Source organism: Zingiber officinale, chromosome 5B (genome assembly GCF_018446385.1).
Source record: "Zingiber officinale cultivar Zhangliang chromosome 5B, Zo_v1.1, whole genome shotgun sequence".
Taxonomy (NCBI): Eukaryota; Viridiplantae; Streptophyta; class Magnoliopsida; order Zingiberales; family Zingiberaceae; genus Zingiber; species Zingiber officinale.
Window position 1 is genome coordinate 113,440,138 of NC_055995.1, and position 26,244 is coordinate 113,466,381.

General features: G+C 36.3%; 1 protein-coding gene across 1 annotated transcript; it reads right to left on the reverse strand.

Moving 5' to 3' along the window:
• Positions 1-20,131: 20,131 nt before the first annotated feature.
• Positions 20,132-20,693, reverse strand: LOC121985397 (abscisic stress-ripening protein 1-like). The gene is made up of 2 exons (XM_042538831.1): positions 20,486-20,693; positions 20,132-20,410 (listed from the first exon to the last, which is right to left on the reverse strand). Exons 1-2 carry the CDS (start codon positions 20,621-20,623, stop codon positions 20,258-20,260), a joined length of 291 nt encoding a protein of 96 aa, XP_042394765.1. The 5' UTR covers positions 20,624-20,693; the 3' UTR covers positions 20,132-20,257.
• Between the last annotated feature and the right edge of the window lie 5,551 nt (positions 20,694-26,244).

Genomic DNA, 26,244 nt, shown 5'->3' on the forward strand with positions numbered 1-26,244 from the left:
TGCTAAAAGCACTATTGTTAAAAGTTTACTCAAAGACAATACTTAAAAAGTATTGTTATTCTTTGCAAAGATAACACTTTTGCAACACTTAAAAAACGTAGTTATTTTTATTGCAAAGACATCACTTTTACAATGCTTAAAAAATGTTATGGTTTTTTAATAAAGATAACATTTTTAATGGATAAAAAAATATTATCTTTTTCAAAATATAACTTTTTAACAAAAATAAAATAAAATAATTATTTTTATTTACAAAATTATTGTTTATTATATTTACCCTACGAATTACTTAATTAAATCAATATAAATAATATCAATTAAAATATCATAAAAGTACAACTTAACAATCTTCTTATTATTGAAACATAATTGTGTCATATAATTAAAAAAGAAAATATATAGACATAATCCAGGATCCATATTAAATCTATATACAAACAAAAAACCTACGTACTAGAATAAAAGTATAAATATGTCATCAGTAGTAATTTCACAGCATGCACCATCGTGGATGTCTTTCCTTTGCCAGGCATCCCTAAAATAAGAGCATAATCCATTGCAACTAGAATCTGAAAATTATAATGAATAAGCCAAAATAAAAGGGATTTTAGCCCAACATTAACAAATTCAAGTATTCTTCGTTTAACAAAAACAAAAGCACTTATTCATGTAATTAAATGATATAAGCACTTATTTATAAATCTATACCCTTTAACCAATATTCAAATTCTCTTTGGAAGTTCACCAGCTAAGTCTCATTCAAAAAAAAAAAAAATAAATAAAAGAAACATATAAAAAGAAATACTGCAAGGGGTACCTTTTGAATGACTCTCCTTTGATCATCACTCAAAAGTTTTTTGTGAGCGTATATATGTAGTGCTGGATCTTGACTCAATGTTTCTCCACTGTCAAACCTAGGTGCTTGGAGAATTGGAAAAAATATTAGAAGAGTCTACAACATGAAAGGTAGGGGAAACATGGAATGAGAAAACTAATCATCTCAAGATCAACATCATCTTCCTCAAACTTCCAAATTGCAAACTTTGAGCAAACAACAGTGCAAGGTTGTATTTGAAGATGGATAAAAAAATCATGTATCTTTGGGTTTGAATAAAATTCCTTAAATGAAAAGAACATTGACATGAAAAGTACCTCATGGTTGAAAAAGAGGAAGCAAACTTATCATTTTTTATTCTCCAAACTTCTTGAACAAGACAACCTAGATCTATTGAATGTTCACATATTGGGAACCATAATCGTCGAGAAAAAAAAAACCTGACATAAAGCAAGATAAAGTAAAAAACAAATATGGTGCTATAAATGAAACCAAAATGGCAATAGATAGAATCTTTACAATTTCTAACATCAATTATAATGTTACTTATCCAATCATTATGCCCAATACATAGACATTTTATTTCTTAATACTAAATATGAGGAAGGTTCATAATAAAATTTTCCAAGACACCCGAAGGAAAGGATTTCTTACAGATATATGTGATTTACCAATATTATCTATTACTCCAGTTGCAATAGCAACATGTCCAGACTCTGTTCTAAGCACCTACAATCAAGAACAAAGACAAGTAAAGGTTTGGACAATCCAAAGTAACAAATACAACATCCTGAGTAAAGTATACTAATAATCAAATATATCACTTCTATTGAAGGCCTAGGCATGATCATTTTAAATTCAAAATAGCTGGCTTTTAAGGTGGTGTCTCTACTCACTTATAACGACACAAACACACAAACTAACAGTTTGAATATTAAAACCATCAAACTCTAAACTCCGTAATATATCAGATTGCACTTATAGTGTAGTGTTTTTAGTATGCAAATCCAAGTTGGGGTCAGGGTTTCTAAATCTTTATAGAAAACTGAAACCCATAATTTCTAAGAACATGTAGCAATTTCTAAAGTAAAAAATATGCAAGAAGAGGTCAAGTAGGTTAAATTGACTAGATACTTGACAATATATGAAAGAGAAGTCAAGTAGGTTATGGAGGACCGGATAGTTGACTAAAAAGTCTTAATGAGAAGTTAGGTAAAGGAAAGTCCAAGTGGATCAAGGAGAATCGCACGTTGGCAAAGAAAACCCCTAATTGAGATTAGATAGGGTGGAAGTTGTAAGATCGTAGACAGGGGGGGGGGGGGGGGGGGTCAGGTGTATTTAAAACTTGTTCTTTTTTGACTTTTTAAAACAAAGTGCGCAGCAGAATACAATTAAGTAAGAAAGAATAGAACAAGATATGATCAATTTTACTTGATTCGGAGCTTTCGGGGACTCTTACTATAAGACCCAGGTCCCTTAGACCTTTTCGATGGGTAATCCATTATCTATTGTAAAATCAATATAGATAAAAGAAAGTGTAACAACTCTACACTTTCTTAAGCAATAAATAACTTAATTAAAATGTTACCCAACACATAAAGATGAAGATTTAGATTGAGCTCTGGTGTTGGAGTTGGTCTAACTGCAGTAGTCAGGTGTAGTAGCGTCACATTAGAGTGGTAGCACAAAGTCGGAATAGCCGGATGGTCAACAATGCACGTTGAAAAGTTGATCCAAAGCCTCTACTTGAAGCCCTCTTTTAAACCGTGTTGGAGGTGCCTCCAAGGGTCCAGGGCACCTCCAATAGCGCTTATCCGATCTATAAACTTCGGTCTTTATCCTTGCGAGTGCGCCTCCATCAGCTTCAAGGCACCTACAATGCACACCGAGACACCTCCGCGCAACGAACTTCTATCCATGAATCTTATATGCGCAAGGGCGCCTCCCACCTATATAGGGAACCTCCATTCAGCTCCCAGACGCCTCTAGTCAGCTTCAAGATGCCTCAAACATTGTTCATCCGAGGCTAACTTGTACACTTTAACTCATGCAAAACATGTTAGTCTAAATAACAAATATACCCTAGAAAACAAAGTAGCACATGAATAAAATAAATTTATAACTTAGATTCTGTCTTACCAAGACCAGGATCTAATCATGGTCTCGACTTAGACTTCTAAAATGGATTTAAATTGGATCAACACCTACTATTCCCTCAACAAAGAATGTGTCCTCACTGGATCTTTATCTTTCAGTGCTTACCTCCACTTACCTGTCAAACATCTGATCCTCCAAATATGTTTATACTTTCTCTGATTCTGCTTAGTGCCTGATCAATTTAATCTACTAAGACTTTCCTACATCACTAAATTAGCATAATAGATATACAATATTAAAGTAAATTAGTGTTAGTAGCTTTCAAAATTCACTAGTCCAGTCAACTATGCGCGATCGATCAGAAACCAGTCAGTCATACATGCTTGGAGTTTAATCCTCCAAGACTTCTCATTACTTAGGGTTACCTCCCCCTATGGCCGCCTAGCTTCACTCACTAGGACTTCCATTGTCTAACTTCACTCACTAGGACTTCCACCACCTAGCTCCACTAACTAGGGTCTAGCTTCACTCACTAGGACTTCCACCACCTAGCTTTACTCACTAGGGCTTAGCATTACTCACTAAAACTTTCATTGTCTGACTTCACTAACCAAGACTTCCATCACCTAAATTCACTCACTAGGGTCTGACTTTACTCACTAAGACTTCTCCTTGTCTAACCTCCAATTAGGACTAATCACATAGTAGACTTCTCACCTACTTAACTTTCAGTTAGAACTTACCCTTGCCTAACCTCCAGTTATGACTAGTCACTTAGTAGACTTTTCACCTACCTAACCTTTGGTTAAAACTTACCCCTGCTAGTCATCCAATCTTAACTAGACTTCTCTATTCCAAACATCAAGTTATGTTTAAATTAACCCTTAATCAACCTAACCCGACAATGGTGTATTGTCAAACATCAAAATCCTAGAAGTTGATTGCACCAACAGAAGTCTACCGAGTTTCTAGTCCTTGTGATACGAACCCCACCAATAAATGTGATGGAACCCGAAACAAAGGTGGATAGAACCCCAAGAACTAAACGACAAGAGTGTGAGCCTTGACCCGTAATCAAGAATTGGCACGAACCAAGCCTACGAAGGAAAGAAACGCCACACCTAGGGGTGATAAGTTTCGATGGGTTGAACGCCACGAGAGTAGACTCGATAAGTTCAGCAAGTTCTTTCAAGAACTAAGAGAGCACACAATCTCACTAAAAAAATTAAATTGCTTCATACTAAGATGTCCCTCCCTTATATAATGGGAGTGAACAAGGAAAAATACAAGATAAGTACATGCACAATTAGAGTCCCAATGTTGCATGCCTCATGCAAGCTATCTAGAAACCCAAAACAAAATAAATGCATGCACAATTAGAGTCCCAAGTTGCATGCTTCATTAAACAATATAAAATACTTAAGTTTTCATGCATGAACGAATTCCCATGCTTTGCATGCTTATTAGCGTTCTTCCGTTAAGCGCGGCCAGTCATGGATGGTTATGCCCGATTACGTGGATTAGACCACGACTAGCAGTTGCGATTATCTTGGTTTCTCCTTGCTTATAGTCCTCCCAATGTTTTTTGATTAGCCCATTTAGTGCTTCCTTGAAACGCTTTGCCCGTAATCTTGTAATTGGGTCTTCCGGAAGTGATAACTGATCTCTCCTATCTTCAGCCCTTGGGCATACATCACCTTGTAGGTCTAGGTAGGCCGACTAAAGAAGGGTTGAATAGCCCTGAAAAGAAGTTAGAACAAATCTCTTAGTTTTTTGCATTTAGCAAAGACACAATATTAATTTGACACAAAATTAAACATAAACAAATAAGTAAGAGGACAAAAGTTTTACTTAGTTATAACCTACATGGTTGTTAATCCAAGACAGTTGAAAGCTCCACGAAAAAGACTTCTTGGTGAAGACGGAGTAGCCTCTTACAGACTTTGAAAGCACATAAATAGCTAAGAAAAGTAATACAATTATTTATATTTAATTTCTAGCTCAAGAGGCTATTTATAGCCTTTTGAGAAAAGTTATTGTTGACCTGACCTGGCTTGGATGCACCTCCAAAGGGATCCAAGGTGCTTCCAAGTGGATAAAATTTTATCCAAGTAGTAACGGTCAGCCAACGACTCTACTTTCTTGGAGGTGCCTCGACACTGTTCATCCGAGTCGCCTTCACTCCATCAGAGGCGCCTCTAGTCCGGCGGCTGGTAGAAGTGATTCTAATAATCCAAGGCACTTCCACACAGCCGAGGCACCTCAGGTCTTGATGACTCCAAAAAGTCAACTTTAGAGTTGACTTTTGATGACTTTCTTCGCATGGGTGATGCTCTATCCATCCAGAGTTGAGCTCACCCGAACTTAACTAAGGCAGACTTCCTCTTGGCTTCTCATCCCTTAAATGTTCCACGCGCATCCTTCTCATATATCTGTGTACTCTTTTACAGCTTTTCGTCCCTTGGATGCACGAGCTCATCGACTCGTTTTCTGTACCATCTTTCTTGCTCGTTGCATCTTTTGCTCGATTTCTTGTGTTCCTAAGTTCCTGCACACTTAGACACAAGACATCAAAAGACACAGGACCTAACTTAACTTGGATGGTCAGAGACGAATCTAGGATTTAGAGATGGACGGGGCTACGAATGTGGAACAAATGAATTAAGTATCAAAATAAAATGAATAAAAAATAAATTAATATTCTTTAATGTCAAATTATAGTTATAAAATACCTATCTATTTTGTTAGAACAATAAGATAGATTATTGCTGGATTTAGGGAGATTGTTGTCTCTGTCGCCTTGCGGGAAGGAGATTTAGGAGAGACCAGGTCTTACGACTAAGTCTCCCTCCATTGGTTCATGGGGAGCAGCAAGTTTCTTCTTCCATCTATATCCTTCCTTTAAGAACCATGAGTTATCGGAATCAATATTTGGTAGGAAGGGTGTTGTTTCTCTTCTGGTTGTTTCCGATGTTGGTTAACATCCTCCACGCTTGAGACTTTCAAAGAAGATAATCTTCCTTCTCTGATGAACTTCAGTGCTAAACAGGTGTTGTTCAGAAACTTACCGTTCGCCACCTTCATTTTTGTAGGAGAAAGAATTAACCCTTCCTTTTGGCAAATATTAATCAGCTTATCCAGATGGGTGCAATGTTGCTCCTCAGTTTCAGAAAAAATTAAAATATCATCAATATAGACTACTAAAAAGTCTTCACAACCTTTAAAACCTTTACCTTATCTCTTGCACATGGGAGTTCTATAGCTCAATTGATCGCTCGGTGTGGTAGCTTGGTAGTTATTTTTGTTTGTTTGTTTTTTTAGGGGTGGGCTATAGCCCAGGAGAGCCTCAATGTAGATCCATCTATGTGGATGGTCACATCCAAATTAAATTGAGGTATTTATAATTTCTTCTTTTTTTGATGTGCATCAATCCGAATTAAAATTAAAAAAAAATCTAAACAAGATAAAAAATAATTATAAGTTAAATATGACAATTAAATAGATTTATTTAAATTACAACTAAATAAATATGATAAATGATAATTAAATAGGTTTTTTTAAATGGCAATAAAACCTCCCCTAGACATAACATCTAGTTATTCTCCCTCTTCGATGACATTAAAAATTAAGGAAAAAAATAAAAATAATAGTATAAAAATAAAAATAATAGTATAAAAATACAAGAAAAATTATGAGGGTATGATTGCATAATATCTAAATTTCTATATTTTTACTAAAATAATTTTTCACATAAGATAATTTTTAAGAGACATTTCTTATTTTTACCACAAATAATTAAAAAATATTTTTATATTATGAAAAATCCTAAAACATTTTGTCAATGTTTCACAGTATTGTTTGGACAAGAATAAAAATGTTCACAAAAATATTATTTAATCTCATTACTAGAATAAATATTTTAGAAGAGAAATATGTATTATTGAAATTTAACAATAAAAATTAGTTATAGGCTTCAAAAATTCTTGCTAATTTTTATGAACATATAAAATATAATTTTTATCGATAAAAAATTAATTTTTTCAAAAATAAAATTTTTATAATGTTAAATTATAAAAATATGATTTTTCGGTAAAAAATTTATAATAATTAATATAACGGTAAAAAAATTAAAAAATATTCCTAGCAACAGAAAATCTAATATTTTTCACAGAAAAATTAAGATTTTTAAAAATAATTTTTTAGAATAATTTTAATTTTAAAATTCTAATGTTTATTAAAAATTTATAAAAAATAATATAACGATAAAAAAAATTTAAGATTTTTTGTTAGTAGATAATATTTTTATTTTTCACAAGGAAAAAATTTGGATGGAAAATATTAATGAAAGGTCTAATTTTGCTAAAAATATTAATAAATCAAAACAATTAAAATTTCTAGCATACACGAAATTAATTAAACACTAGCAGATTTTTTATCCAAAATATGTTCCTACTTACTGATTTATAAGTATTTTCTAGGAATATTATTTCTAACAATTTTCATAATTTGACTATTATGGTTTCTTAAATATCAATTAAGTGTTGGTGCAACCTTAGGTCAAGGTTGACCTGGTTGACCCGACTCGAGTTGACGTGACTCGAGTTGTATTTTGATGTTTGACTTGGGAAGATTGTCGGTGCAACCTTAGGTCAAGGTTGACCTAGTTGTGTTGCATGTTGATGTTTGACACTCGTGAGAGAGTTCTATTCTTGATGTGGGACAAGAATAGATGTTTGGGAGATTATTGGTGCAACCGTAGGTCAGGGTTGACCTGGTTGACCTGATTCGGGAAAAGTCCAAGCAGGGAGCTTGGCACGCGAAAAGTCCAAGTATGGAGACTTGGCACTGGAAAAGTCCAAGTATGGAGACTTGGCACTGGAAAAGTCCAAGTATGGAGACTTGGCACGGGGAAAGTCCTGGTGAGTGAAGCCAGGCAGTGGGAAAGTCCTAACTGGGATGTTAGGCAGTTGGAAAGTCCTGGTGAGTGAAGCCAGGCAGTGGGAAAGTCCTAACTAGGATGTTAGGCAGTGTGGAAATCCTGGTGAGTGAAGCCAGGTGAAAGTCCTGGTGAGTGAAGCCAGGCAAGGGAAAATCCAGATGGATCAGGGATGATCGGACTTCTGGTGTTGGAAAGTCCAAGTAGGTCAAAGGGATTGACCGGACACTTGGCAGGGAGTTCTAGCAGGTCAAGGGAGTGACCAGATGCTTGGGATGAAGTACCAATAGGTCAAGGTTGACCGGATATTGGTTTGGAAGTCTTGGAACTTGGTTTGGGCAAAAACCAAGCTCTGGATCGGTCACCAGACCGATCCAATGCACTTTGCTCGATCGGTCCGGTGACCGATCGGAAACTCTGATTCTTGATCGATCGGTGACCGATCAGAGGCGAAAGAAGCGGTGATCGGTCCACGATCGGGCATCTGATCGATGCGGGACCGATCGGAGACGATGTCGCGAAGCACGGCCGAGTTGGGATCGATGCGTGGACCGATCCTCTGATCGGTCCACGCATCGATCGAGTACGCATGAAGGTTACGTGCACTAACGTCGATGCGGGGCCGGTCGGCCGAAAGGCTGATCGGTCCGTAGACCGATCGGTGTCTGACAAATTGACGCAGCTTCTTCGCTGTCTTCTTCGCAGGTATAAAGGGGTTGAGGAGCTGCTGCTGCGCGACAACTTCTTCTCTCTTCTCTTCTGCTACAGAGCTGCTGTTCTGGTGCTTGAGCTTTGTTGAGCTCTTCTTCGCAAGCTTCGCGTGAGCTTCTCGACTGGATTGTAGGTATTCTGAGGAGCTGCTGCTTCAACGAATCCAGTCGGCAAGGAGGCAAGAAAACCTGTGTTTTTACATTCATTGTTCTTGTCTTCTTGTATCTCTTGTTGTATTCCTTTCTTGCTGTTGCAAGAATATTGTGGCGAGGTTTCTCCACCCACAAGGAGTATATTGTATTAGCCGGTTTTCCGGGGACTCATCCACCGACGGATTGAGAGGCTTCGTCCACCTTACGGACACGCCGAGGAGTAGGAGTATCATCTCCGAACCTCGTTACATCGACGCGTTGAGGTTTGATCTTCTTATTTTCGTTTCCTTGTTTGTTTTTCCGTTGCGCTGACGAATTGTAGGAAGAAACGCGAGAATTTGGGGTCGGCTATTCACACCCCCCCTCTCTAGCCGTACGAAGGATCCTAACAAGTGGTATCAGAGCGAGGCCGCTCTTCGACGGATCAACACCCGTGGGAGCAAAGCTAGAGAATGGATCTCTATGGAGAAGATGTCACCATTCCACCTTTCTACGAATGCGGCGACTTCGCGTATTGGAAGGTAAGGATGAAGTATTTTCTTATGACTAACATAATGAATTGGTTTTGTGTACAAGAAGGTTTTACTCCTCCGGTGGATGAAGAAGGAAAACCACTTGAGAAGAAGGAGTGGACAAGAGAACAAATTCACAAATCCGAAATCAACGAAGAGGTAACGAGAATAATTGAATTTTCATTGCCTACTAACATTTTGTGTAAGATAGGATACAACAATGCCAAGGAGTTGTGGAACAACTTGGCCAAGTACCATGAGGAGAGCTCCACCTCAAGCCATGAAGAGGAGCCTAGTGAGCCAAGTAGCTCACATCATGGAGGGAGCGAATTGGAAGTTGAGGGCTACTCAATATCCAAGGAAGAAGAGGAGGAGAGTTCCTCTTGTTCAAGTTCGGAGCAAGAAGAAGAAGTTTCCACCTCCGGAAGGGTTGAAGAAGAAAGCTCACACCCATCCCCAAACCTAGGTAACTCAAGCATCTCAATTTCAAATAAGTTACATATAATATGCTTTGAGTGTAGGGAGTGTGGACATTACAAGAGCAAATGTCCAAAGAGAGTTAGGAAGACTCCACCGGCACCAAAGGTCAAGGAAGCCGGAGTCCCAACACGCAAAGGCAAGAAGCACATGGTGTGCTTTCAATGCAAGCAACAGGGACACTATAGGAGCCAATGTCTGAAGAGGAGGAAACCTCACAAGGACAAGGGATGCACATCGATAGGGGGAGCTAAGGCAAACCCTAAGGTATCATTTAAGTCTCACTCGTGCAATACTAGTAAGATGCATGCTAGAAATTTTATTGCACTAGTCAATAATGATAAGCATGATAACATTAGAAATCGATACACATGCTTAGGTGCCAAACATGTGAGCCTAGATAAGGATAACACTAGGAAAGCCAACCCTAGAATTACTTCATCTAAGGTTAAGGAGAACCTAGGTAGGAATCTCAAATCAACTAGACACATGCCTAGGAATGCCTCAAAGAAAAATGACAAATCAAAAATTGAGGTATTAGAGAAGGAGAATCAAGTCTTGAGGTCAAGACTTGATACTTTGGAAAAGGCTCTTAAGAACTTGGAGAAGTCATCTCTAGGGTTTAAGAGTCAAAAACCCAAGTCCAAGGACAAGAAAGGTTTGGGTCACAAACCTAAGTCCCAAATGGTCAAGCCCACTTACCACAATGTTCCATTTGATTATGGAACAAAACCTAGGGCTAGGAAGACCATTACCAAGGTTACAAGGGGAGTCACCCCTATAGTTGACCTTGATGAGACCCAAATGACCAAGGCTTCAAAGCCTAAGAGGGTCATTAGGAGGGTTGCTAGGGAAGTTATCCCTAGTGAATATTTAGTGAACCCAATGAGCTCTAATAGGTATTGGGTTCCTAGGAGCATCTTCTCTATCTCATAGATGGGTTAGAGAGTGTCAACTCCAATTAGAAGGGTAGTTAACCCAACTTTGAGGAAATTGACACTCAAGGAGCATTTTCAAGGTCTTGATAACCCTTGAAAATGAAAAAGGATTATTATTTACTCCTTAAAGAGTAAATTGTGCCATATTTGAAAAATATCGATTTTAATCTCATTTGGCACAATTTAAGAAAACCTAGAGAAATACCATAATTGGGATTTTGGTTGTCTCTTAGGGATATATGGGCAATCTAGGGTTAGATTCTAAGTTAGCTAAGGCTAAGGATACTTAGATAGGGAATTTAGGTATTTTATTTGTGCTAACTTCCCATGATTGGTTGCCATATGCCATGCCATGACATCATATTTATTTTATTATCATTTGAAATGTCATGATCATGCTTAGGCTAGTTTTTATGTCATGTTTATTTAAGTTTCAAACTTTATGCCATGACATCATGACATTGGTACATGTTTTCATTTATGATACCATTTTATGCCATGTCATCATCTCTTGCATTAATAATCAATTGAATTGATTTAAGGATGAAAAACACATTTTGATATTGAGATCAAAGTTGTGTTTAGAAAATGCATGAGACCTTAGTCTAAGATACCTAAACTCATATCTCACATCAAATTGACTTGAATGTGGTTTGATACACTTTAGATGTGTGAGAGATATTAGGATCATGAGTTAGGATCAAGGTGCATAGTTCTTGTACCTAGATGAGCCTAATTCAAGAAATGAAGGATCATAGGGAAAGCTTGTGTACAAGTCATGTACATTTAGCCCTAAGATTATGGTCCTAAATTAAAAGGTTTAAAATCATTTTGAAATTTATTTGGAAAACCTTGATGAAGCCATCTTAGTGATTGCATTCATCATTGAACAAAGTGATACAAAGTTTTTGAAACTTTGAGCTATTTCAAAACTTTTCGAACTTTGTATCAAGATTTGAAAATGGAAGTTATTTTCATCTAAAACTATTTTTCCATGATAGTGTATGATATGAGGAATGTATCCTCAAAGTTTCGTAATTTTTGGAATTTTCTTGAATTTATTAGGAGTTTCTGAATTTCCGGAAGGGGAAATCAGAAGTTCTGATTCCAAGCTCTGGATCGGTCCGGGGACCGATCCAGGGAATCTCTGATCGGTCTGCGGACCGATCCAGAGTATTGTGGATCGGTCTGCAGACCGATCCAGTGAGTTCCAGTAGCACGAGTGCGATCTGGTGAAGGGCTGATCGGTCTGGGGACCGATTAGGGCGTGCCGAATTTCTGATTTTTCAGCTGGTGTCTGAAATTTCAGTTATGGAAGTGGTGTTTTGTGGATTTCTAAAGGTTTGAAACTCGCCAAGACATTGTTGGTGCAATGGTCAAGGGGGAGTTGACCTTTAGGGGAAGTTTTACCTAATTGTCAAGGGGGAGTTGACTTTTAGGGGGAGTTTTTACTCCAAAAGACTTTTAAGGATTAGTGATATGGGATTATCACTAAGTTGATTGTTGAGTTTAGTATCAAGGGGGAAATTAAGAGTTTCAAATGAAAGGTATGGGACTTTCATTAGGAAGAAACTCTTGACCTTGATACCCTCTTCTTTTTTTTTTTCTTTTTGATGTGTGTCAAAAAGGGGGAGAATTATTGGGGTACCCAAGTTAAGTTATCGGGTTAACCTAAGTTTGGGGGAGAAACGTTCAAGGGAGAATATTGGAGTTTGGAAAGAATGTTCAAGGAAGAACATTGGAAAACCTGAGTTAAGGTTATCGGTTTAACCTAACTTGATTATGGTTTTGTAAAACATCAAAAAGGGGGAGATTGTTGGTGCAACCTTAGGTCAAGGTTGACCTGGTTGACCCGACTCGAGTTGACGTGACTCGAGTTGTATTTTGATGTTTGACTTGGGAAGATTGTCGGTGCAACCTTAGGTCAAGGTTGACCTAGTTGTGTTGCATGTTGATGTTTGACACTCGTGAGAGAGTTCTATTCTTGATGTGGGACAAGAATAGATGTTTGGGAGATTATTGGTGCAACCGTAGGTCAGGGTTGACCTGGTTGACCTGATTCGGGAAAAGTCCAAGCAGGGAGCTTGGCACGCGAAAAGTCCAAGTATGGAGACTTGGCACTGGAAAAGTCCAAGTATGGAGACTTGGCACGGGGAAAGTCCTGGTGAGTGAAGCCAGGCAGTGGGAAAGTCCTAACTGGGATGTTAGGCAGTTGGAAAGTCCTGGTGAGTGAAGCCAGGCGGTGGGAAAGTCCTAACTGGGATGGTAGGCGGTGTGGAAATCCGGTGAGTGAAGCGGTGAAAGTCCCAGTGAGTGAAGCCGGAAGGGAAAATCCGGATGGATCGGGATGATCGGACTGGTGTTGGAAAGTCCAAGTAGGTCAAAGGATTGACCGGACACTGGGTGGAGTTCTAGCAGTCGAGGGTGACCGGATGCTTGGGATGAAGTACCAATAGGTCAAGGTTGACCGAATATTGGAAGTCTTGGAACTTGGTTTGGGCAAAACCAAGCTCGGATCGGTCACCAGACCGATCAGATACTTTCCTCGATCGGTCCGGTGACCGATCGGATACCAACGAAACTCTGTTGATTCTTGTCGATCGGTGACCGATCGCCAGAGGCGAAAAGGCGGTGATCGGTCCGACCGATCAGGTATCTGATCGATGCGGGGACCGATCGAGACGATGTCGCGGAAGCACGGAGTTGGGATCGATGCGTGGACCGATCGGTGCTGATCGGTCCAGGCCGTCGAGCACGCTGAAGGTTAGCACTAACCGATCGATGCGGGGACCGACGGCCTGATCGGTCCGTAGACCGATCGGGGTTCTGCTGCGACGCAGCGGCTAGTTTCTTCGCTGTCTTCTTGGTATAAAGGGGTCGAGGGCTGCTGCGCGACAACTTCTTCTCTCTTCTCTTCGCTACAGAGTTGCGCTGGTGCTTGAGCTTTGTTGAGCTCTTCTTCGCAAGCTTCGCGTGAGCTTCTGGGATATCCTGCTGTTGTAGGTGTTCTGAGGAGCTGCTGCTTCAACGAATCCAGTCGGCAAGGAGGCAAGAAAACCTGTGTTTTTACATTCATTGTTCTTGTCTTCTTGTATCTCTTGTTGTATTCCTTTCTTGCTGTTGCAAGAATATTGTGGCGAAGTTTCTCCACCCACAAGGAGTATATTGTATTAGCCTGTTTTCCGGGGACTCATCCACCGACGGATTGAGAGGCTTCGTCCACCTTACGGACACGCCGAGGAGTAGGAGTATCATCTCCGAACCTCGTTACATCGACGCGTTGAGGTTTGATCTTCTTGTTTTCGTTTCCTTGTTTGTTTTTCCGCTGCGCTGACAAATTGTAGGAAGAAACGCGAGAATTTGGGGTCGGCTATTCACACCCCCCCTCTCTAGCCGTACGAAGGATCCTAACATTAAGTCCTTTATAATCTCTAATATTTGAGGTTCAAAAATATTAGGACTTGAGAATACAGAATTCTTTACTTTCAATGTTTTCATTTATTCTTTTAATTTTGCATTTTGTATTTTAATTTTGTTAAAATTCTCTAACAACCATGCATTGTCTTTTTTCAATTTTAAATATTTAGTCCTATTTTTTAATAGAGATCTAGATAGCATTTTAATATCATTATATAATTGTTTGAGAGGTAAAAGACGTAACTCACTTACCGTGTCAGACTCGTAATTCGACGCTCCCCCTTCTTTGTTGGCTTGTTGCTCTCAATACTCATGTCGAATGAGTTTTCTTCATCTTCATCTTCTTGATAACTTGTCATAAGTGAAAGTTCAGCGTAGGCCTCGATTTCAGACTCTGACGACTCGTCCCATGCGGCTCTTAGATTCTTGTGCTTCGTCCCTCTTGGCCCTTTGTCTTTCTCTCTCTCTTTTCTTAAGCTTTGGATAGTTATCCTTGATATACCCTTCTTCTTGGTAGTTGTAGCAATAATCTTTTTTTTGTTTCGTAGTAGCTTCGTTGCTTGTTTCTTATCAAAATTATTAGTTTTGAAAAACTAACTAAACTTTCTTACTATGTAGTCTTCTTCATTTTCGTCGAGCGATGATTCTAACTCCGGCTCGATCTTCTTAGCTTTGAGTGTCAAGTTCTGAGTTGACTTTTCTTCTTTCTTTCTTAAACCTGCACATATCGATTTATGTAATTCAAAAGTGAAAAATAGATTTTCTAATGTACTTACCTCTGTAAGTACCCCGACCTGGGTTGATTTTGATATGACAAACCAAGTTAAATTGTGTCATGCTTTGTTTTAGATGCCTTGTGTCTAAGTGTGCAGGAGCTTAGGAATACAAAAAGTTGAGCGAATGACGCAGCGGACGAGAAGGAAGGCACGGGAAGTGAGTCGATGGGATCAATGTGTCCAAGGGACAATAAGCTATGAAAGAGTATATTGGTGAAGCAAGAAGGACACACACAGGGGTCCGAGGGACGAGAAGACAAGGAAAAAGTCTGTTCGAGGATAAAATCGGAGTTAGGTCTAGGTGAACTTAACTCCGGACGATCGGAAACATCATCCACAGGAGCAAAAGTCCAGAAAGGTCAACTCAGAGGTTGACCTTAGAATGAAGAGTTCTACTTTGGAGACTCGAGGCACCTCAAAGGTAGAGGTGCCTCGGATGGAATGGAGACAATATTTTTTTTTTTTTAATTATAGATTTCTGAACGAACTTCGATTAAAAAGAAGATCGTCTAATTCTGATATCCGAGCCAAAAGTTATGGTATTCGGAAGTTTACTACACAATTGTAGCAGCTACACATGTACGTAGTAGCTATGCTTTTATAACTACTACAACTGTGTACAGCTACGAAATCGTAACTACTACAATATGAAAAATAATTGTAGTTGTAGCAGCTACGAAATCATAATTACTACAACATGAAAAATAATTGTAGTTGTAGTAGCTACGGTTTACGGGTGAGGAAAATACCAAAAATTTTAATATACCACATATACCATATTGATATATACCGTTCATATAGAAATTTTTGGTATTAGTATAGGTATAAAATGAGGAAAATACCAAAAATTTTAATATACCACATATACCATATTGATATATACCGTTCATATAGAAATTTTTGGTATTAGTATAGGTATAAAATTTATTATTTTTTGATATTTTGGTATATACCGAAATACTAAATAAATTATTTTATAAATTAATTATTTATTTTATCAATTAAGGTTTTGGACTTTAATATGGCGACATGAAACATTTTAAAAATATAAGACATAATATGACTAGGATACGACAATTATTAAAAATATTATATTTTACGTTGTATGGTATATTGTGCGTCTTATAATTAAATCTGAGTCAAAAGTTATGACATTTCAAAGTTTACTCGGTAAACACGTTATAACAGCTACTAACCAATAGTTGCTACAACATAATTTTCTCTGTTGTAGCAGCTACTAGTTCGTAGATGCTACAACAACATAGAAAAACTATGTTGCAGCAACTACTAGCCAGTAGCTTCTACAATCGAGAAAATTGTGTTATACCGACTACTAGTTAGTAGCTACTATATTATGTTTGTCGAGTAAATTTTGAGATGTTATAACTTTTGATTATTGATGAATCATATAATGAACAATATATCAAATCTAATATATCTGAACGAGCTTCGATTTGATATACTGTGCATCTGATGGTTCAATTCAAGTTAAAAGTTATGACCTCAAAGTTCACTTAGCAAACCCATTATAGCAACTACTAACCAATTGCTGCAATAGCACAATTTTCTCTGTTGTAGCAGCTACTAAACAATAGCTGCTACAACATAGTTTTTCCTGCTAGAACATATCATACTAAATTTTCATATACCAATATTTTTTGTATGAAACTTATATCATACAAAAAATTTGGTATATTGAAACTTCGATATACCAAATTTTTGGTATAATATCGGTATAAATTTTTTTATAGCAATTTTTTGAAATAGTATACGGTATGAGAATTTAGTCTCGGTATGCCATATCGACGGATCCCTAGAGTAAATTATTAAATTAGTAAATGAATTACAACTGTATAGCAAACTTTCAAAAATCATAACTTTTGACTCGTATATCAGAATGAGATGATCTATTTTTTGAATTATAGATCTCTGAATGAATTTTGATTCAAAAAATCCTCTAATTCTAATATATGAGTCAAAAGTTATGATGTTCGGAGGTTTATTACACAATTATAGCAGCAACACATGTTGTAGCCGCTACGATTTCGTAGCTGCTACAACTATGTAGCAGCTACGAAACCGTAGCTGCTACAACTATGTAGCAACTACGAAACCGTAGTTGCTACAATATAAAAAATAATTGTAGTTGTAGCAGCTATGAAATAATAGCTGCTACAACTGTGTAGAAAATAATGTCATACCAAAAGATAGTATATCGTGCTAAATTTTGGTATATCAAAATTTACAGTATGAAACTCAAACCATACCCAAAAGTTTAGATAACCTTGTATGAATATTATGATTTATTTTAAGGATAAATATGATATTTGTTGCTTTTGTATTTCAAAATCTCTTGCAAACCAAACAATAGTATTAACAACCATACCGAATACCAATTTATAAACAAAACAACAGTATTAAAATGGATAAACTCATTCTTATTCCAGTCTAATATCAAGTCCATTCTCATTCCTATTCCGCACTCCAAACCAAATGCCACCTAAGTAAGCTCAAAAACATAAAAAAAAATCTCATTACAACTAATGGCCATATTGACTTTTGCCATATCGATTATCCTTCCAACTTCTCATAGACATTTATCCCGTCACATTACAATACCAATAGTATTCAATACTAATTAACCAAATGAAATACCAAACCAGTTTTGCTTCCAAAATTACAAACATTTATCCCATCACATTACAACACCAACATTAACATTAGTCAATAATAATTAACCAGATGAAATAACAAACCAATCTAATATACAACCAAAAGAATTAAGTTCACAATTACTAATATCCAAACCAATATTAGTATATTTCAATTTCCCAGATTATGTCCATAAAAAATAATGTGTTCACTTCTTAACCTTGACTCTATTATTGTCCGCCTGCTAAAATATATAACATTGTTGTCTTCATCCAATATAATATCGATCATCACCCACTTTAACTTACCATGATGTCTACATCCATAATAGAATCTTCTTGGGTTCTTTGTTGATCTAAAGACTAACACCAAAGCTCTTCATTTGCAGTCCTTGCATGTTACAGTTTCAAATTTTGTATTGTCGATGTTGTTGTTACTTGATGATGCCATGAAGTGGCAACCAAAAAATCACATTTTCATTATTTAGGTTCAAAAAATAATAAATTACAACATGTGGAGATTGAACAAATTACAAATTATATACTAAATCAATTCGAAAGTATTTAAATTTTTATCACAAAAATGGCAACATAGTTTTATATTCTAAAACCCTCCTAGAAACAGATGAAACATACATGCTACTAGGTCACTGAATAAAATGTGCAACCAAAGCCCCCAAAAGTAGCAGATTAAGATGAAGTGTAATTTGCACATTCAACTGCCAGAAGCAAGCTGCACCATAAGTTATCGGTCAAAGTAACTTCCTTGGCAATCCATTTGAGGGTAGCTCATACATCCAAATCACGAGGCTAACCTAGAGTAAAGGATGCAGAATATTCTAGCAATCCCAGGACGATCATCGAGCAGCAAGCTCAGTCTTCAACATGGTAGGACTAGAATTTCAACCTCAACCTAACTTAAGAGTCTACAAATTTAACAAAAAAAAAAAAAAGGCAGCCGGTGCTTTGAAGCTCTTGTATATGCAGGGTAAGGGAAGATTCGGGATATTAAGGTGACACAGTATGATTACAAGAGGAGATCTAACCTAAATCTAACTTGATCAAGGAAAAAGATTACTTATCAAAAGAGTGAAATTCTTGAGCTAAATCTAACTTCACAGTGGGAAAGAAATTTCTTCTCTGTTAGGCTGCTGAGAAGCTTGGCCAGAGAGAGCTGCCTGGAAATTTCACCACTTGTGGGCTGAGGAAGTTTGCGGACGAAGGTCCTTACGGAAAATGAGTGGAAAGAGTAAAGGTAAGGGAACAGAGAAGAAGGAGAGGAGAGTGGATAATTGCTTAGAAATTTATTTTTCGCTGAGAAGCTTTTGATTTTGTTTTTTTCCTTCGCTTGCCGAGCAGGAGAGACCACGTCTACAGCTCCACGTCATTTGACAAGCTTCGCTGAGTATATGGCTTATCTAAATTTATAAAACAAAACTATAAATATGAATCGATTGATTTCGGACGGCTATGACACCGCTTGTTAAAAAAATAATTTTAGAAAAATAGAAATCTAAATCTAAATCTAAATCTAAAATCCTCCGTATCATATCAACATAATAAAATAATAATATATCTTGAATCTATAACGATAAATATTTAAACTTATTGTAACTTCAGTGCTTTCAAATTTATCTGAGTGACAAATAATTTTTTTTTATAGAGTCTTATAAGTCATCTTTAGGAGTAATCAATTCAAAAAGTTAGATATCTAGATTAGTAAAACAAAATTATTATTTTTAATTTAATCCATAAATTAGTGAATGAGAAAATAGATTTTTATATAAATAATATTTATATTTATATTTAATAGTCGAAAATCGGTAAATATAAAATCACTTCATTAGTTTCCATTTTTAAAAGAGCCTTTTATAAATACATTTAATTAAATATATTAATTCACACAATTATTTTTCCAACAATACTATCATTGAAATCTTGTGAAGGCCACAACTAGTGAAGGACAATTGTCTGGCTCTCACTCATCCAAATTTCTTAATGCCCCACCCGATTAATGATCGCCAATGGCGGGCAGCCGACAAGATAGACTTCATTCACATGAAGCTCATTTCATCCCGACGATAACGGTCCTACGCATCCAACCATCTCTCAATAACATGTTGAGAGGACTATTAATTCAATGATGGAGCTTAATAATTAAATTTTTTTTCTCTCCCTGCAGATCTCGTGAAGGCCACGACTCCAATGGCAAGCAGACGACAAGATGGGGTTGTAAACTAATGTAGAGAACATTTCATTTTTTCCCCTCTTATATTTGTTTATTTTTTTTTATTTTATCATTTATATTTTAAATATTATATTTACCCTTTACAAAATAGAAATAAAATAGCCTTCGATGTTACCATCATTTCTTATTTTTTATGCAAAATATCCTTTGCTTGTTTCTTCCATCCAACATTTGTATTATCACCATATGTCAAGGAAATAAGCGTTTACGATTATGACAACATTCTTTTGGAAGTAAGTGTTTATGATTATGATAAAGGATCGTTTCTAGTGTTCTTATCTTCGTGACGATAAAGACAATCCCTTGATCCATCTCAAGAAACACTCTTCTTTAAAAAGATTATTCTCACAAGTAAACAAGCACCACAAAGCAAAAGATGCATAATTCATAAACTGAGTTACGATACCCATTTTATTTCTCTCATAGCCATAGCCATAACCATGCATCACTATTCGATCATAAAAACAACAAGAACAAGCATCGAATAATTGCATGGGTGAAAGTCGTCTACTCGTGGCCATGCCTCTTTGCCTCTTTCTTCTCATGGTGCTCATGGAACGCAAACCCAGCGCTGCCCACGGCCACAGTGGCCGCTATCTCCTCCGTGACCTTGTGCTTGTGTGCGTTCTCAGGGTCCTTCTTCGCCTGGTGCTTCTCATGCTGCACGCGAGGTTACGATCATGTGATTTAACTAGTTAAAAAGTGATTAATTATAAATTCTTAATTATAAATTACCAAAGCGTAAACACCGGCGGCCACGGCACCAAGCTCACCGAGTTGCTCCATGTGCTTGTGGTGCTTCTCCTCTTTCCTAGGGTCGGAGGAGGTCTCCTCCTTGTGGTGGAAGAAGTGGTGGTGTTTCTCCTCGGCCATTATCTTGTTTCTTTGAGGAGACAAATTCAACTAATGTTGGACCAGGATATGCAATATTAGGGGGAAGAATGAGTGAATTTATAGAAGGATAAACGAGTGTGAGATTACATAAATGCCCATGTTTTTGATAAAACATTATTGGAAACTAATTATTGCCTTCTCTACCCAGCAATTGCGTTCATGTGAATATGATGAAATGAAGGTATTTTTTATTCTCAATTGGTGCTTCTTAACTCCATTTCCATTTGTAGTGAATAACTCCCATTTGCAACTTTCATATATAAATGATTTCTAGTATTAAATAGTAGGAAATGATTGTTTCTGAAAAGTTAAGGCATGGTTGAGACCACTTTTGCAAAAACAACTATTTACGTTTTTTCTTTAAATAACTACTTGATAGCTGTTATGATATCCAATAATTAACCACCTTCATACAATATAATAGATATGTGTCATGTTCATTACTTAACCACCTTCATTCAATATAGTAAGACTTTACGAATTAGAGAGGGTGAATAACTTTGATCGCTTCTTGATTATATGCTCATCGTTTTAATGTGCAGGGGGAAATTGGAATCAACCTTGACTCTACATGCATAATACTGAGATTTTATATAGTATCTACCTCTTAAGGCGACTAATCCAAGGTCTAGTTCTAACGATTTACCATCACTAAATCTTCTCCTTCTCGAATACCTTCCGTAGGCAGAGAAGTCTCTTATAATCTTTGATTAAAATAATACAACAAAAATACAAAGGATGAAAACAAATACAATAAATATAAATAATTTTACATGAATCTTGCTTTGGATATTTTCTTATTGTTTGGAATTGTCTCTTGTTTGTATGGAAATGCACTAGCATTTCACTCTCAAACCTCCAAGAATCAACATTGAAAATCTTATCGAAACTTTCTTTTATATCCTTTAGGTTGGGACTGATTTCCGTCTATTAGTCGACTGATTTTACCCATCAGTCGATTGATCCACTATTGATTCGAATGTTGCTCTGACTTGCTATTTCAATGGATCTATCAATCTTGATATCAGTCAGCTGATTCTACCCATTAGTCGATTGTTACTTAATCACTTAAGTCTCACAGTTCATTTAGAATGCTTCTATTCGATTTTGATCGATTGATTGATATCAACCATCAGTCAAGTAAAATAGTTAAATCAATTAGCTTCGGTTCAATTTTTAATCAACATAAGTCGATTGATATCAACCATCAATCGATTGATGTCATCAATCAAGTCAAACAGTTGAATTCTAAGCTTATGGTCAATTTCTAAAGTCATTAGTTGATTGATCGAACACATCAGTTGATTGTACTATAGAAAAACACTATAGCAGTAATGTAGAAACACTATAGCAGTATTGAAGCAGCCATAATTTTTGAGGTTTTAGAATTTTTGCATCCATTAGTTGATTTATACACCCTATCAATCGACTAACACTACTATTTCTGTAATACCAAAGTCGAAATCTCGTCTTGTTCGATATCCAGTTGACCTCAACCAACTATCACTTCTTTTTCCCAACATGTGATCAATCTTAACTTGCCGAGACTTTTAATTTCATTGCTTAGCATTTAATCAATATTAATCTACTGGAACTTTCTTATTGTCTAACATTTGATCAATCTTGACATGTTGGGACTTCCTTGCCTAGCATCTAGTCAACTTTGACCTACCAGGACTTCACATCTCATGTCAACTCGCTGTTGGACTTTCGATCGTCAAGTGTCCCATCAATCGTGACCCTCTTGGACTTTCTTCTTATGTCAACTTCATGTTAGACTTCAGACTGTCAAGTGTCCAGCCACTCAAGACCACTTGGACTTCTAATTATCAAGTGTTTGATCAACCACAACCTATTTGGACTTTTCGTCTCATGCCAACTCTATGTTAGATTTTCTACTACCAAGTGCAAGGTCAGCCATGACCACTTGGATTTTTTCATCAAATATACGATCAACCTTGACCTACTTGACTCTTCCTCAACCAACTACATATTGATCAAACATCAAAACCTCAACTCGAGTTAACTTGAGATTGGTCAACCTAGTCAAATTTTAACTAGGGGGCGATTGCACCAACAGATATAAGACAATTTCCCTCCCCTTGATGCATGGTGTAGCAGTAAAAGTATTTAGCAAACTCCTAAACACCCATGATTTGAATCCCAGCTATCATGGACTATAGGACATTTCCCTCTAATTGAATGAAAAATCTAGGAAGTTGGTTGCTGGGCATGGACTCGCTTGTGCTTCCTAATTTATGTAAGTACCCCGGGTTGATTTTGAAGTGATCAACCAGATTAAGTTGGACTCTGTATTATTTGATGTCTTGTGTCTAAGTGTATAGGGACTTATAACACAAGAAGTCGAGCAGAAGACATAGCGGACAAGAAGGATGACACAAAAAGAGAGTCGACGAGCTTAGTGCATTCGAGGGACAAGAAGCTTCAGAAGAGTACACCAGCAGACAAGAAGGACGTGCATGACGCTTTCGAGAGATGAGAAACCGAGGAGGAAACTTCTCGAGGAGAAGACCAGAGTTGGGTTCGGGTAAGTTTAACTTTAGATGGTCAAAGAATCACCCAAGCGATCGGAACAGTAGTCGGATAAGTCAACACAAAATTGACATGTCCAAGCACTTGGACTAGTCTGGGCGCTTGGACTCTAGGCACCTGAACCAGTCCGATCACTTGGTCCAGTCCAGGTGCCCGGTCCAGTCTGAGCACCCGGTCCAGCTTGGGCCAGCACAAACACCCTTTCAGAGACATTGCAGCGGGGATAGAGTTTGAAGCGGGAATAGAGTTTGGAGCAGGGATAGAGTTTGAGTTCACGTCAGCAACACTCTGTTAGAATTTGAAAGATTTCCTAAGGCAATCGTCTTACGATTTTTTCTATTTATTTGATAAGTATAGATTCACTATTTGAGTGCATATTATATGTTTGATTGTCTTAAACTTATTTACTGAATGCCCGTAATATAATTCATAGCATGAGAGAATTTATGATTTGATCACAACTAGTGATTATCTCTACATGTGTAATTATGAATATATTAAAATTTCTCTAGTTGTCTAATTAATGCATTCAGACATCATTAATTCTATAAGATTAGCATGGGTTATACTCCTTGGTTCGGCCAAGTAACTATTTTCTCATTGACTAGAGACATTGGGATGTCGAGAGTTAAACTTGGATGTTGGTTATGGAAACTAGTTTATTAGAATGACTCACCATAAGACTTCATATGATTCTCTCTCTCTCTCTCTCTCTCTCTCTCTCTCTCTCTATATATATATATATATATATATATATATATATATATATATATATATATATATATATATATATATATGTCTGTGAAGTTCTTACTGCAGCACGAGTGCAAGTTTTCTTTTACTTGAGGTATACAAGTCATCTTGGTCATTGAGACTTATACTTTAACATCATAAGCAAGCATCTCATTGAGGTGTAGACCCGGGATGATTGGGTATAAGTTGAAGTGCGGGAAGGTGTTTGGGTAGCCCACAAAGGATTCAGCATTAATCCTTGTGAGGAGACGTATACCCTATGATCACTCGTTAGGATTATTACTCAAAGTCTTTGGCTAAAACATCACATGTTAAGAGTGCGAGACTCTTGTACACATGTACGAGTAATTTGAATCCATAGAACGAGGAAGTATTACTTGGTCTAGGTGTGACATAGTCAACCTAATGGGGATAAGATACATAGACCATGTCCTGAACTAAGTGGGTATAAGACAAGTGAAAGGAATGAGACACGATTCACTGTAGCTACTGAAGGGTTTAGAATTAATTTTAAGATCAACTATGATTTTTTGGCTAATTGGGGATCATGATGTATTACTAGGTGTCACTCATTATCATTCTATAATTAAGTAGTTAATTATGGACGGCTAAGATAAATCGGGAACTTATTGGGTCACATGTACTAACGAGTCTCTAAAATATATAAAACAAGTTAAAGAATATGATTCTTAGATCAAGAGATAAATGCTTGGTTGGACTATACATAAGACAAATATGGAAATATTTATCGCAATGGAAGCACGGATGAGCCACATCTCTTATGAAAGAGTTGGACTATATTTGGTTTAATCATGAATTAGTCATGAACTAACTTGGTTTAGTTGTGAACTAAACCAATGGGTTAATGGGTTAATTTTTTGTTAAGGGATAATGAGTTGGATTTGAGTTTTCTAATCCAACTCATTAATGAGAGCTATATATTGATATGGTTGATAGAAGATTATACACATGAGATCATTAATTGGCTTATAAGGTTTTTAGAAAACTTTAACCCAATTTCTCTTCTCCATCTCCCCTCTCTCTTTGTCGCTGCCAACAAGGGGAAGCCCTTCCCCTTGTTGCCGTGACCACCACGAGGGAGAAAACTCTCCATTGTGTGCTTCTCTTCCTCTTGATCCCTCTTCTTTGCTCGTGGCTAGTAACTTTCGAAGGAGAGGCTTGTACTTAAGGAGTTGTTTTGAGGAGCTCGACGTGGATACGAATAGAGGTGAGGTTCGACAACGTCGTTACGGTTGATGTCCTTCTCGTTACAGATCATCCGTAAGGTACACCAAGCGTAAATTTATTTTCCGTAAAAATTTAATTATGCGATCATGTTTGACATGTTGTATCCTTGTATGTGTGTGGTGCGTGTGATGTAATAATTTAGGAATTATTATTATTTTATTTTTCGCTGCGCATGTTTACGAAACATGTTTTAGCACACACCGCATCAAGCATATCCCAACAGCGGTATCAAAGTCTGATCATGCTTCGACATGATCATAAAATTATTTTATGATTCGTAATTTGTGTTATAATAAATTTTAGAATTTTTCTAGAATTATTAAGATTTTTCTATTTTTGATAAGTTTCCTAAATTGTTAAGAAATTCCATTTTTAGAAAGTTTCTGATATAATTTTAAAAAATTAAATTTAAAAATATTCTATTAATTTAGAAAAATATCATTTCTGAAATTTTCTGAAATTTTAAAAAATATTCCAGTTTTTAAAAAAATCCTAATTTGTTAGGTAATACCAAATATGGAAAGATTCTGATTTTTTTTTTTAAAAAAAAAGAAAATCTAGATATGAGATATTCTATATTAAATTATAGAATTAATCTTTTCTGAAATTTTTAAATTTATTAAAAATATTTAATTTTTGAAAAGTTTCCTAAATTATTAGGAAATATCAAATTTGGAAAGATTTAAAAAATCATAAAAAATCTAGATTTGAGATATTCTAAATTAAATTATAGAATTAATATTTTCTAAAATTTTCTGATTATTAAAATATTCTATTTTTAGAAAGTTTCCTAAATTGTGTGGAAATACCAAATTTAGAAAGATTTAAAAAATAAAAAAAAATCCAAATTTGAATTATTTTGTAATAAATTAAGAAATATTAATTATTTATTTCTTAAATGTTAGGAAATTAATTTGAAATTTTATTTTCAAAATAATTAAAGATTCTTAATTAATAGAGAAATTCTAGATGAGATATATTAATTAAATTTGTAAATTGGTTTTCTAATTTGATTAGATAAATTTTGATTTATTAAAATCAAATTT